We start from the raw sequence: 12,491 nt of genomic DNA, 5'->3' as shown, positions 1-12,491 counted from the left end.
ACTGTTTTACTCTACCACTAACTATTCAGTCACAAATCTATTGCGTATTCTATTCAGGTTGGGGTTTTTGGCAGTAACTGAGACTTCTTTAGAAACAGTTCACTACAGTTTAAATTCATTATCTGTTGCTAATTAAAATAATCAGGTTTATTGTCACAAAAGAAAATCCTGTTACAGAAACTAATGAGCTGTAACCTTCAGTAACTGAGAGGATGTGTTTACAAGCGTGAACACTCAGTGCCAGTGCCAACCAGGTCTCATTGGGATTAACCTTTAAGTATTTACTACTACTCATAAGCTTAGGTGGAATTAGAGGGAAGCACAGTCAGCAAAGTATCAGTGAATCAACAGATGCAAACAGAAACGTTAGAAATGCTTCTCCTAACTATAACGTTCATGTACTGCTTAAATTAATCTAAGTAAACTAGGAATTATAATTGGCTTTATGATTTTTGTAAAAAATTGCCTATTCATGTATCTTGTCATTTTTTTACACTAAAAAAATACTCCCCCTAGACAGGACCAGTAAGAAGCAAGAGATTACTTAAGATGAAACAATGTATTTCATTGCTTTGGATAAACTATTTATACTTAAACACATGTCTAGTCTAGAAAATGTACTTAACAATTCCAGCACCTGTATGCATACAGGTGCTCCCTACAGAACCAGAGTATTTTACCTCATGCTAAGCATGTAATCCTGAGTCTTAAACTGGGTAATCTGATTTTCATGGGTGCTGAGCACTGCAGTTCCTGACTGTAGTAGCTGTGGATCATCATGACTTCTGACAATAAACTAACTAATTTACGAGACTGATCTGAAGTATGTAAAATACGGAAACTTAAGCCAGTTTACTTAACCACTGGCAACTTCCAGTTGGTTGCATTGTACTTTACAATGAGGAAGTTGTATCTTAGGAGAAATAATGGCTAGCTATCTGCTATTAAAAATGGAGCCACACCCTATCAGGCTAAGCAACAGTAAAGAGTGCCTCCTACAGCTAGAGATTCCATTAATTTGGTCCTCTGTTTGGATCAGTCTATCAGTATGGCATTAACCACCACCAGGGTGTTGTATGAAAGCCTTACCAAGACAGTTTTGTTTGGGTTTTTTTTCTTCTTTGCTTAAAATGAGAAAACAAAATATTGGCTTGATTTTTCTAGATCAAAATAGGTCAAAGTAGAAATCAATAGGACACTTATTTGATACCATGCAGAAGTAAATTAATCCCTCCCCTATTACAAGGAAGACACCAAAAAACCCCAAATCCCTCTGGTTTATTAGGGCTTAAAAGTCTGTACTTTTCAGAAGACTTAAGAAAAACAAAATCAAACTGTGGTCCTTTGAAAGAGTCAGCTTCTCCTTCAGGACCTTCTTTGAAAAAAAGTCAGAGACACTATTTTCATTCTATTCCTGTTAGTTCCTGAAGGATGACAGACTCCATCACTCCTTCACATGGCAAGAATAGGACTTGAATTGTTCCTCTGCTTTGTTTTTTGAGGAAAACCAAGAAGGAAGGGGATTATGAACAAGTGTATTTGCCCAGTACACAATATCTCCAGAACAGATGCTTCTGTTTCTGTGGTAACTATGACAACATACACGCAAATTTTAACAAGACTCAAGTCTTGTGCAAGTTATCAGGAAAGATTTAACTTCTTGATTACATGTTCAGAAGTTTCCACTAGCTCTTAAATCTTCTTGAGATTTCAATCTCTGAGAGCAACCATTTACCGCACACAACAGAATGAATATAAAAGACAAGTTGTTTTAGAAATCATTTAATTTAAAAGTGGATACACTGCTGCTTGAAACAACCATGGTGCAAAATCTTACTAACTCTCAAGTTTGTTGCATTGATGTAAATTGTCTTTTTAGCTTCATTTACACTAGGAAGTCAATTTCTCCAGTAATGCTTCTATTCCTTTTACACTTTTATTCAGCTTCAACTTTGGGACAAGATTTTTCAGTCCTTTTTTGACTGTATTTGCCACTTTTTGATCAGCGCTCCGGAGAAGGCTATAAAAAACAGGAAAAAAAACAATGATGTCAAAGGTCATCGTGTAGGTCATAGAAAAGAAGCTGCCCATGTAAGGAAACAATAACTATTTAGGAATAACATAGTTCAGCGCAGATTCTGTTACCTGCTATTAGAAAAAGATGTAAAACTTTCCAGAAAGCGTGGAACACCAAGTGACAACACAACCAACACAGAACAAATCAGACTTGAAGGAACTGCAGATCTCTACTCAAAGCAGGTTCAAATATTGGGTCAGACCAGGCTGCTCAGGGCTTCATCCAGTCCAGGCTTGAAATCCCCCCAATGCAGGAGACAGCCCAACTTCCCTGGGCCCCAGCCCTGTTGCTGGGCTGTGCTTATGGGGAAAAGGACTGTCCTTATCTCCAGCCTCAGCCTCTTGCACTTCAGCTTGTGCTGCTACCTCTTGCCCTCCAGCCACCCATGCACTGCTGTGAATGCCCCAGCTCGCCCCCATCCCCTCCTGTTGGTGCAGAGGATGCTGCTGGGTGCCCCCAAAGCTGTCTCTTCTCCCAGCTGAACCAGCCCTGGTCCCACAGCCTCTCTACCCAGACCAAGGGATCCAGCCGACAACTATGTTGGTCACCCTCCATTAAACTCACTCCAGTTGTTGATACCTTTCTTGTAATGGAGGCCCTAAAACTGGATACAGTGAAGTACATCTAATACACATCAAGCACTTTCTGTTCTTTAGATACTACTTTTGGAAAACAAACCAGATTTCCCAGATAACTTTTCTTCCTCAGAAACAAGGAAATTCATTGTAAGTTGTAAAATACTACTAGAAAAGAAAAAGCTTCTGTGCTATCCAGATCAACCTAGGCAGTGATTCTCCTCCTCCCCTTCCTTCAGGTAACAGTGAAAGGTTCTTGGATTAGAATGCAAAATCAGTAGAGGTAATGGCACACCTAAATTGTTACCAAGCAAGCTGCATGACATTACAAGTCTTTATAATCCCTAGGATTCTTCTAAACAGCTCTGAAATTTGCAGCTACCTAAAAGCTTATTTCTTGCCTACTTTTTAACAAGGACTGGACATGGCAAGCTGAACTGAGTAAGACATAAAAGGAATTAATGAAGCTTAAGGTGAGATTTAAATTTTGCCTCCTTAGGTGTCTAAATCCTGTGCAGGATGGCAACACTATAGGTAGTAAAGCATGGAATGCCCAACTGACAACACCACCATTTTCAGCAACCTTATTCCTAAATTTATTTCTATGACTATAACTAACAACTTCTAACAGCAACTTCTGTTACACTTTCAGCTACGACAGTACTATTTAATCATGAAGCCTTCTTTAAAACTGTATTCAGCACAGGTGAGCGTGATACTTCTTACCTTTTCTGTGAACCATGTACCGCTGGTAACAGCAAGAAAGTCAAGAGTACTGGCAAAGGATGTGCTGAACACATCCATACTTAACATGGAGAAATTCACATGGTTCACCACCAGGGACAAAGAGCATACAAAGTAGCAAGCCACTCTGCACTTTATGTATTTCTAAAAATTAATTTCATCTGCCAACAACTATACATGTGAAGCTGCCTTCAAACTCTTGGTATCCACAGATATTTCAAGACACTGTATTTTTAATACAGAACATCTACAGGTCTGGTAATACAGCCAAAAGACCAACATAGGTTTGGGGTTTTTTTTTGTATTATTACGGAAGTTCTTCTAAGGTGCAGTAAGCTGTCACGTATGTATTTTGTGGATATAAAATGTAACTTCTACAGGTTACAGAAATGACAAATGGAAATCAATAAGTCATCTGGTGAAGTACATTTTTATCCATTTTCTACCCTGATGTAACACATTATTCACAAATTAAAAAATACTGAGGAGAGGGTCAGATATAGAAATCTAAGTAGACCAGCATCCATTACATTCAAGTACTTACAACACTTACACTAAGATGGATTGTAATATCTGCAAAGAGCACTCTCGTTACCATAGGACTCTTCATACTTGTACTAGGTCAGAAGCAGCCCCCAGATTTTTTTATAAAAATAAAATTAAAAGCAAGTAGGGCAATGAAAGGAGAGGGTCCAGAGGATACCAGGTAACTAAGCCATCAAGCACTCACAATGAACTGCTCGTAACCGGTGAATAAACTTAAAAGACTAGAAAGCCCAAGATCTTCAAATGGACTGACTGGGTAACTCGGAGTTTCAGATCTGCATGTAAGTGATAGATGGCTTCTGAAAGTCAACACCACCACAAAAATCAATCATAGCTTCAGGGAGAAATGGCAGCATCTGAAAATCACCTCTGTCTGAGGGATCTGAGCTTCTTTATGACAAAAGTAGTATCTGAACATTTTTTTTAAAATAAGGTTTTTTAAAAATCCAAAATTATTTTATGTAAAAAAAATTGCAGTTATTATCTATACCAGGCTAAATTAAATTTATCATTGCTGTATGATATAGGTAATGTCTCGACTTCAATGCATGCAGTTAAACAAAGATGAGATTAATTACTGTGTGTTAGCGAGGTAAGCAGGTGTCACATGAAAAGGAACAAAACCAGATGGTTATGTTTGTATGTTCTCAGCTGCCTAAACAAAAGGGCATCATGCCTAAAGAGTCATCAAGAGAAGTTCAAACTACAAAGGATTCAGATTTAATTAAAATTTTTAAAAAAAAACTAAAAACAAAATTCCAAACAAACACCCCTCCCCAACACTTTTTATCTCTCTTTCCTGTTTTATGAATTTCATATTGGTGAAAAATGTTCAACTGCCAATCTGGGAGGTAAGCTCCCCTGCTTGGTAACAAAGCACACTTGTTGAAGTCCCAACCTCTAGTGCCATGAGTAATAGCAGAGAGAGGGAAAGATTGACATTCCTCACAGTCTTTTCCATAAAATATTCCACTCCTGTGCTGGTTTTTGCTAATAAGCAATTAGTAGTTTCCTGTTTTTTCTGCAAGACTTCAAAACTTATTAAGAGACTGTTGCCACAGTGATAGCCAAACAGTTATTTAAAAGTTATATATGGAAAATATTCCACTAATTCACTTTGTGACTTTATTTGAACAATCAAAATAGCTTAGTACATAAACCAGCAACACCACGTTAAATGAATCTCCTCAGCCTTAAGTTAGGGGAAAAAAGTCGAAGCTTTAATACACCATCAGCGAACAATCCTTTATAACAAATCTCTACTGAACATCTGTGTGCGCAATCAGATAACTTAAAGGCATTAAGTACATTTATTGAATTCTAAGGGCCTGTTATGAGAGGCAAAGAAGTGTTACCATTTTAGCAGCTGAACAATCCCAACCCGATCCATATGACTGTTACGATGTTGTGTAAACTCGTTATGTATCTGGATTGCAACAACTCTTCTACTACCAATTCTTCTCACTAGTGCTCTGAATGATAATGACTAAACAAAGTTAGAATTAAACTCACATTAACTGACAGAAGTCCTATCAGTTAAAACAGCTTTTGATTCACCTTGCAAAAGACCATGAACATCAAAGTAGCCTCACTCTAAAATCATAAAGAGCAGAGATGGAAAGCAAACTACAGGGAGTCTAAAGTAACTTTAGGGGAGGGAGAAATGGGGTGGAAAAAAGAGAGAAGAAGTTTTTGTTTCTCAAAATCATGTTGTCTGTTTGAATTGTTTGCTGATTTTGGCTCAGTGCAAGTCTTTATGAGGAGCCAGCAGTGCAACGCTGACCCAGCAGTTCCAGAACACAGACCACACACTTCGGGCTAGGACAAAACCTTGGGTTTCTATGACCTGACACTGACAGGTAGTTACAAAGTGAAAACAGCTATGATTAATACAGCTGTTGGCATTTGATAAAACAAAATGTTGTTAGTCCAACTCCTGTGGGGTCTTTTTTGATCTCACTAGTTGCACAGTTCATTGCTTCGAAGTTGTGAGCCAGCTAGCTCATCATAAGCCTTTGCATGGTCTATTCTTTTGTACGGTCTATTCCAAACACTTTTCTACTTCAATATGAGACATACTTAGGCTCCATAATTAAGGCATCAACACAAAGCAGTAGGTCACACACACAAAATCTGGATTCTTGTATGCTGCCGCCAGTCACAGGTATTTCAGACTTAAATTGTTTTAGGACTGCTCTTTCAAGAATTTTGTACTTGTAAAACAAGACATGGTAGGCACAATTTCAATCTGAATTTAAATCTATCTTAAAATTTTAATTTTAATCTATCTTTAAAATCTTTTCCAACCTAAATGATTCTATGATTTTCCAACATTGACCTACTTCTTAGTACTACAATAGCCTGAGCTCAAGAAACAACCTATGCAAACTCTGGTTTGAATTTTTCCAGTATCCTGTTCTGTTGCAGACTTAGCTGTGGCATGAAAGACAGTACACATTGAGCAAAAAAATGGCATTTTGCTGGTAGAAAAAGATGTTCTCTTAGCTGTTCAAGAAATTAACACTGGAACCTAATCAGAAAAAGCCATATGCCTTACATACCAACAAAGAATAATGGCGCCTCTATTTACTTCTGCCCAGGTCTTCATATTCTCAATACCAACACGTTCCACCAACGTTCTTCCAAAGCAAACTGTAAAATGTGGGAAAGCAGTAGGGAGAAGAAAAAAAAATAATCAGACAGTATCTTTATATAAAGAAGCCTGTTAAAAGTTCTCTGCACTTGTGATTTAATCCAGTAGTTTCTAGCCACCAAGTATTCATGAAGTTTTGCGCTCTCAAATTAATTGACTATTCAATGCAATGAATACCTTTATAGATGTTTGACTACTTCAAGTATTGCCTGAAATTAGATAACAGCAGCACTGTGCCACAGTTTAGTAGTACAAAGCAGGCAAACTTGCCGCTTCTTTTTTAAAAGGGTGTCAAAGGCTATTCATGTCTTAAAGAAAGCATCCACTCCAAACAGAGAACTTGATGACACGAACACAAGAGAATTATATGCAGCATACTAATACATACAATACCTCTGCTGAAAAATGCTGTTTTTAAGCACCCAACTCTACAACTGAAGTGACAGAATTTGCACAGATGAAGTTACATAAAACTTCAGAGCTAATCCTTTATTGATGCGGGAAAACCACTAGGAACCTTGCTCCTTTCAGCTGTACTGATGCTATAGGGCTCTATTTCCTCAGTAGGTTTGAAAGTCTAAATTGACTTGTGGATTTGTTACACTAATGGCATATACAAAAGAAAGAACCTAGGCTGACCGCAAGTCCCCAGCTGAATTTGAAGAACAGAGCTTCAGGAAAACTGCTCTTACAACTTGTACACTGAGCAAACTTCAGCAAGCAACTCACAAAACCTCACCCAACTGCAACAAACTACAACCTCCAAACAAACACTGAAAACTATTTTTCATGTCATTTCAGATCAGAATTCCATCTCAAGTACAGGTCAGTTTTTATTCAACTTGTTCCCTATGTGGTAACAATTTGGTTGTTTTTCAATGCCAATTCCATAAACTCAGAGCAACAATTATTAGTTGTGCATTCTTTGAAGGAAAATAAAGAAATCAAAGGGAAGAACTTGTGTTTAAAATAGGGACTGTACAATGTTAGCAGAAATAAATCCAGAAAACTATCATCATCTCAGTTAGGATACTCGCTGAAAGACACATAAAAATTCCCATTGCACATTTTTAATCATCCACTCAAGGAGTAGCAAAGCAGCCTCCTTTCAGAAACATTTAATAAAGCCCAACTAACTCTTACTTTTAACAGTGGATACCTGAACGTAGTAAGAAGAAAACAAGAAAAAAATTTAACAAGGTCTCATAATTCTACAAAGAAAAAAGCCCCCTAGACACAGAGAAGTTTTGTCCAGATTATACTACGCCATGCCCACTTCCTTTCATTTTTTGAGGTTTTTGTATGAGAAAGTCATCTCTATTAGGTTACAGCTTTCACACGAGATTTTACAGTTATGTAATAAAATAAGTTTAAAAGCTAAATTAAGATGAGAACATCTGTGCCCAACCTCTGCCTTCTGGGATACAAAATAGCAAAGATGTCCTATTTTTGTGCATGAATTATTGTAATAACAGTGATAAAGCATTAACCCAGCAACACTAATGAACACAGTAAAGATTACAGTTTGGGTCACAAGCACTAATGAAACAAGTCTTCTGTTAGAAAGACTTTACTTCTTCTATTATTGTCCCTTAAATTGCTGTGCAATTTAGCAAACTTATCAAGACATTTTAAGCACAGAAATGAACCCTGTCCCAAATACACAGTACACCCATGAGAAAAAAAAACCCAGACCAGTACTTGCTTTGCAGAAAAAGCAACTTTATCACTGGCATTCTGTTCATGTAACAACTCACAACAGCAAAAACATAGAAGCAATCATCTTGTTATTATACATATGTTAAATTATAAGTTAATATATTAAATATGTTAATATTATAAACATGTTATACATTAAATTTTCCATACATTAGTATATCCAAAGAAATAAATGCAGCAATCTTATTTTACATCAGATAACTGTTGACTCTGGTTATAATTTGACCAAATAAAGCGGAATTTCCAACATACCTTCTTTTCCATTCTCTCTCATTTTTTCATCTTGCTCTATTAACCATTTCAAAACTAGATGGCCTGCTGGATGCTCTGCAATGTGAAGCTTTAAGGGGAAAAAACAAACCAAAACAACCCCAAAGTATTTAATGATAACGTTTCAAAATACAGTTACGTCTGTCCATAAATATTCCTGCTTGCTTTATCCACTCTGCCCTCGGACACCACATCACACTGATCCATATAGTCATCACCTATGCAAATATCAACAAGTTTGATGCAAGTATCAGAATACTTATTTAAATTGACCAGTTTATTTTTTACCACTTTCCCTGTAAAATCTGACTTTCAGATATATAAACAGTATCAAGCAATGTTTCATCCATCCCTTTAAGGACTTCATGCTTACTGAGCAGAATCTCTTGGTCTAGCTGCCTCTATAAGAACTTCCAGACTTTCTACATTTTCACAGACTTGAAAATTCACTACAGTATGGTTCACAGAAAATCACAGAAAACTTGAGTAGTTCATATGAAATTCTACAAAACATGCATCTTAAAGAAGGGGAAAGACAGAGCAAATTCAGAATATCTACAAAAATCTGGAGGGCATCTATCTTAAATATAGTGTACACAGCTTTTTTGTTTTCCAGTCTACAGACAGTATCTGACTGGGCTTAACTCAAGAAAACAGGGGAGGGGCACACTTTGAAGGGAAGGTCATACTGTAAAGACAAACAGCTATTATCTAAGATCTTTCATTGCATGGAGATATGCATACCTGAAAGCTAAGAGACCCTATCATTCTCAGTGTAAACAGTCAAATGAACTATCAAAATTTACTAACTGCTTGACTGCATAGCAATAACATTAAAAGAGAGACTGTGTAACATGATTGTCAGCTACTTTCCCACTAAGTGTTTAAAGCAGTTCTGAAAATTCAAGATCATGAAGTACTTTGCTCTACTACTCAGATGAAATGCTGGCTGAAGCCATCATCACTCCAGATGCAATAATAATAAACTATGAAAGAAAAATGTCAGAAAACAGAGATCATGTCTAATGTATGAGTGCTATCAGGGCAGTGTGTTGACGTCTTACGTAAAGGAAAAAGTGAGCAGACAAATCTGTGCATTTGCAAAGATTTCAGCACCTTGTTCTCTGTTACATTACCTGCCCATCATGGCCACCTGGAACCAGCTCTTCTGCTGCTAAATTTGCAATTGCATCTAGTGCAGGCTGGATGTCACCAAGAGCTGTTCTTAAGATGTCAGCAACCAAGACAAAGGTAGATTTGTCTATCACTACTTCTTGGGTGTGTTCTTGCAAATATTCTAGCAAAGGTGAGGAAATAGCTTCCAGGAGTTCACGACGGCGAAGTTCAGGATTCTTCTTACTGATGAAAGAGACAGCACATTGCTGTAGAAGACTTGCTTTGTATGCCCATCAAGCAACAAGAAATTCAGAACATATACGCTATTTCAGACTGCTATAAATTACTGGAAGATCAAAATAAAGCATTTTTTTCCCTCTGTTTCACAATAATTTAACCTCTGTTGATTTTCTATTCATTCTGTTATCTCAACTACTGAGAGGTATTTCTTAAACAGCTCACTAATAATCTAAAATTGCTCCTTCTTCAAAAACTGATAAGCATCAACGTCAATACCAGAGACTGAATTCAGATTAACAATTTGCATTTTTATTGCTAGATTTTGAGATTTATTTTTATGCAACTCAAACCACCAATAATGCATATGAAAAATCTTCTGCTGTGCCAAATTTGATATACGAGTTTAAACAAAGAACACATCACAATTTTTGCCCTTTACAAAGGGGGTAAATTGCTGATCACCAATACATTGCTGGTCACCAACCATCATATGTGAACTTTAAGCCAAAAATGCAAAAATAAGGACTACAGATTAACATATCTAAGAATACTTCTGTACTATTTTTATATATTTACATTACTTAGATATGTAATGAAGAAAAGCTGAAATTAAATCGATCATGACAGAATGAACTCTTCTGGACTCTACGGAAAACAACTTAACCTTCATATAATTTACCTATAGGCATTTCCATCTCCCTGTTGCAGAAGCACGATGATTTCTGGAACAAAATGTGCAGGGTCTCTAGGACTTAGCAAGTACAACAAGACCTTCTTTCCATATTTGTTGTTTATTATATTGGGCAGAGAAGCATTTATTTCCTGTAGAAGTAAAGAAACAGCAACAAAACATTAATGAAATAATAGTTCTTAGCTGTCAGTAATTACTGATTAACTTCAAATGCAAAGCTTAAGAAAACTATATACCCTGAATAAGATTCATATCTGTTTGTGAAATTAAATAAAAACCTCTAATCAGAATGAAAGTTTGGAGAAGTGAGAGAAATAAAGAAAAAATTAAGGTTTAAAATGTGTATATCAGATGTGCCAATATCACCAATTAGAAAATACTACAGAAGGACAGGATTTGTTTTCACTGATACATGCAAGTATAAAGAACAACACATATTCTGGTATGTCATATGCTGCACAAGTATAACCTCAGTAAAAGTCATAACCTCAGCAGATCAGACATAAAAAGGATCACCTACCACATCACCTAAGAGCAAACACTGATACTACGCTGACTTTCAAGACAGTGTACATAAGTACCTAGACAGTAATTTCAGTCCATGGGAAGGAAAAGTCTATCTTAAACTGATACACCTCATACACTTGTGCACTAACACTGCTGAGGAAGAAATGCATTAATAAGCAAGGGAGTTTTCTTCCTTATAGAAACATGCTGCTATATTCAGATGGAAGCATATACATTAGCCCATCTGTTAGTACTCAAAATTTTGTCAGCTTCTCAACAAATGCACTTTCATACAGCAACACGCATTTTATCCAAGTTCCAAGCAGCACTGGAGAATCCTGAATACCATCCAGATACTCTTGACCATTATGATAATCCACTCCTGGCAACTTTTAATATTCATATACAATTTGTGATTATCAAAGCAAAGGAGGGCTGCACAGAGCTCTGGGCACTTTCAGCATATTTTATAGGCCGTAGATATTAAAACTCCCTTTCCCCCCCATTAAAATCCTTCCAGCAACACCTAGAAAAAGTTAAATAGAACAATTTAAACCAATGTCACCCTTTATTAATATGGCGCCTGGTTGGTTGTCTTTGAGGGGAAGAGAAACGGAGAAAGATAGTTGGAAGTTGGCAGGAAATGGTAAGACAACATTCTTATTTCAAAAATATTGCTTAAACCTAGGTAAAAAGAGTTTTAGTAAACTGAGATGAACATAAGCTTGATGCAGCATTGTAAGTATTAATAAAAACCTATTATGGTAACCTTCACACTCCAGTCATGGCGGGGTGGGGGTGGGGGGGTGGGGTGCGGAATCTTTTCTGAGGAAAAGTATTCCAAACCAAAACCATGTTCTGCCTTCTCAGCCAGTACATGCAGATTGAGATGTATGTGAAGTTCAATTAAATGGATGACAAAAGTGCTGAAATATTTCAAAATTTAAAACAGGTACAGCATATACTTAGTTTAGTACAAACACAAATATCATCTGCACTTCAAAGTCAATGTATAACACAGCCATTTTGCATAAATGATAATATACATTTTTTCATTAAATCCTCCAAAAGTATACGTCCCCCACTGATTCCATTATTTTGATAAATTAGAGAATTTGGATCCTTTCAGTGCCAGAACTGTGAGAAAGTACTGGGAGAAATTCTAAACAACACAGGCATGCTGTCTCTTGTTGGTAATGTCTCCCTAGCACTGTCTGCTTGGAGTCCTCATGAAAAAAGGGATTTCTGCTAAAATCTGCTTGAACCCTGACACATGCCATGCTCACAATGTACAGTTCCAATCACATACAAAGGTTTAAAGCACCACACGTATTCTTTGGTCCTGGATTAAGA

At 36.8% G+C, this 12,491-nt stretch overlaps 1 protein-coding gene across 3 annotated transcripts in view; it reads right to left on the bottom strand.

Annotated features, from left to right (window-relative positions):
* Nucleotides 1-559: 559 nt before the first annotated feature.
* Nucleotides 560-12,491, bottom strand: part of PUM3 (pumilio RNA binding family member 3) — a 30,816-nt gene continuing 18,884 nt past the window's right edge. For all 3 annotated transcript variants that reach the window (XM_049796262.1, XM_049796263.1, XM_049796264.1), the window contains exons 14-18: nt 10,620-10,762; nt 9,721-9,943; nt 8,567-8,654; nt 6,504-6,594; nt 560-2,020 (exon numbers count right to left, since the gene is read on the bottom strand). In XM_049796262.1, coding sequence (XP_049652219.1) covers nt 1,891-2,020; nt 6,504-6,594; nt 8,567-8,654; nt 9,721-9,943; nt 10,620-10,762 — 675 coding nt within the window. In that variant the 3' untranslated portion in view covers nt 560-1,890. The remainder of the gene's footprint in view (nt 2,021-6,503; nt 6,595-8,566; nt 8,655-9,720; nt 9,944-10,619; nt 10,763-12,491) is intronic.

This window comes from Accipiter gentilis, chromosome Z, assembly GCF_929443795.1.
Source record: "Accipiter gentilis chromosome Z, bAccGen1.1, whole genome shotgun sequence".
In the NCBI taxonomy this organism is placed as follows: domain Eukaryota; kingdom Metazoa; phylum Chordata; class Aves; order Accipitriformes; family Accipitridae; genus Astur; species Astur gentilis.
The sequence above is the reverse complement of the archived record's forward strand: the minus strand, read 5'-3'. Positions and strand labels throughout refer to the sequence as shown.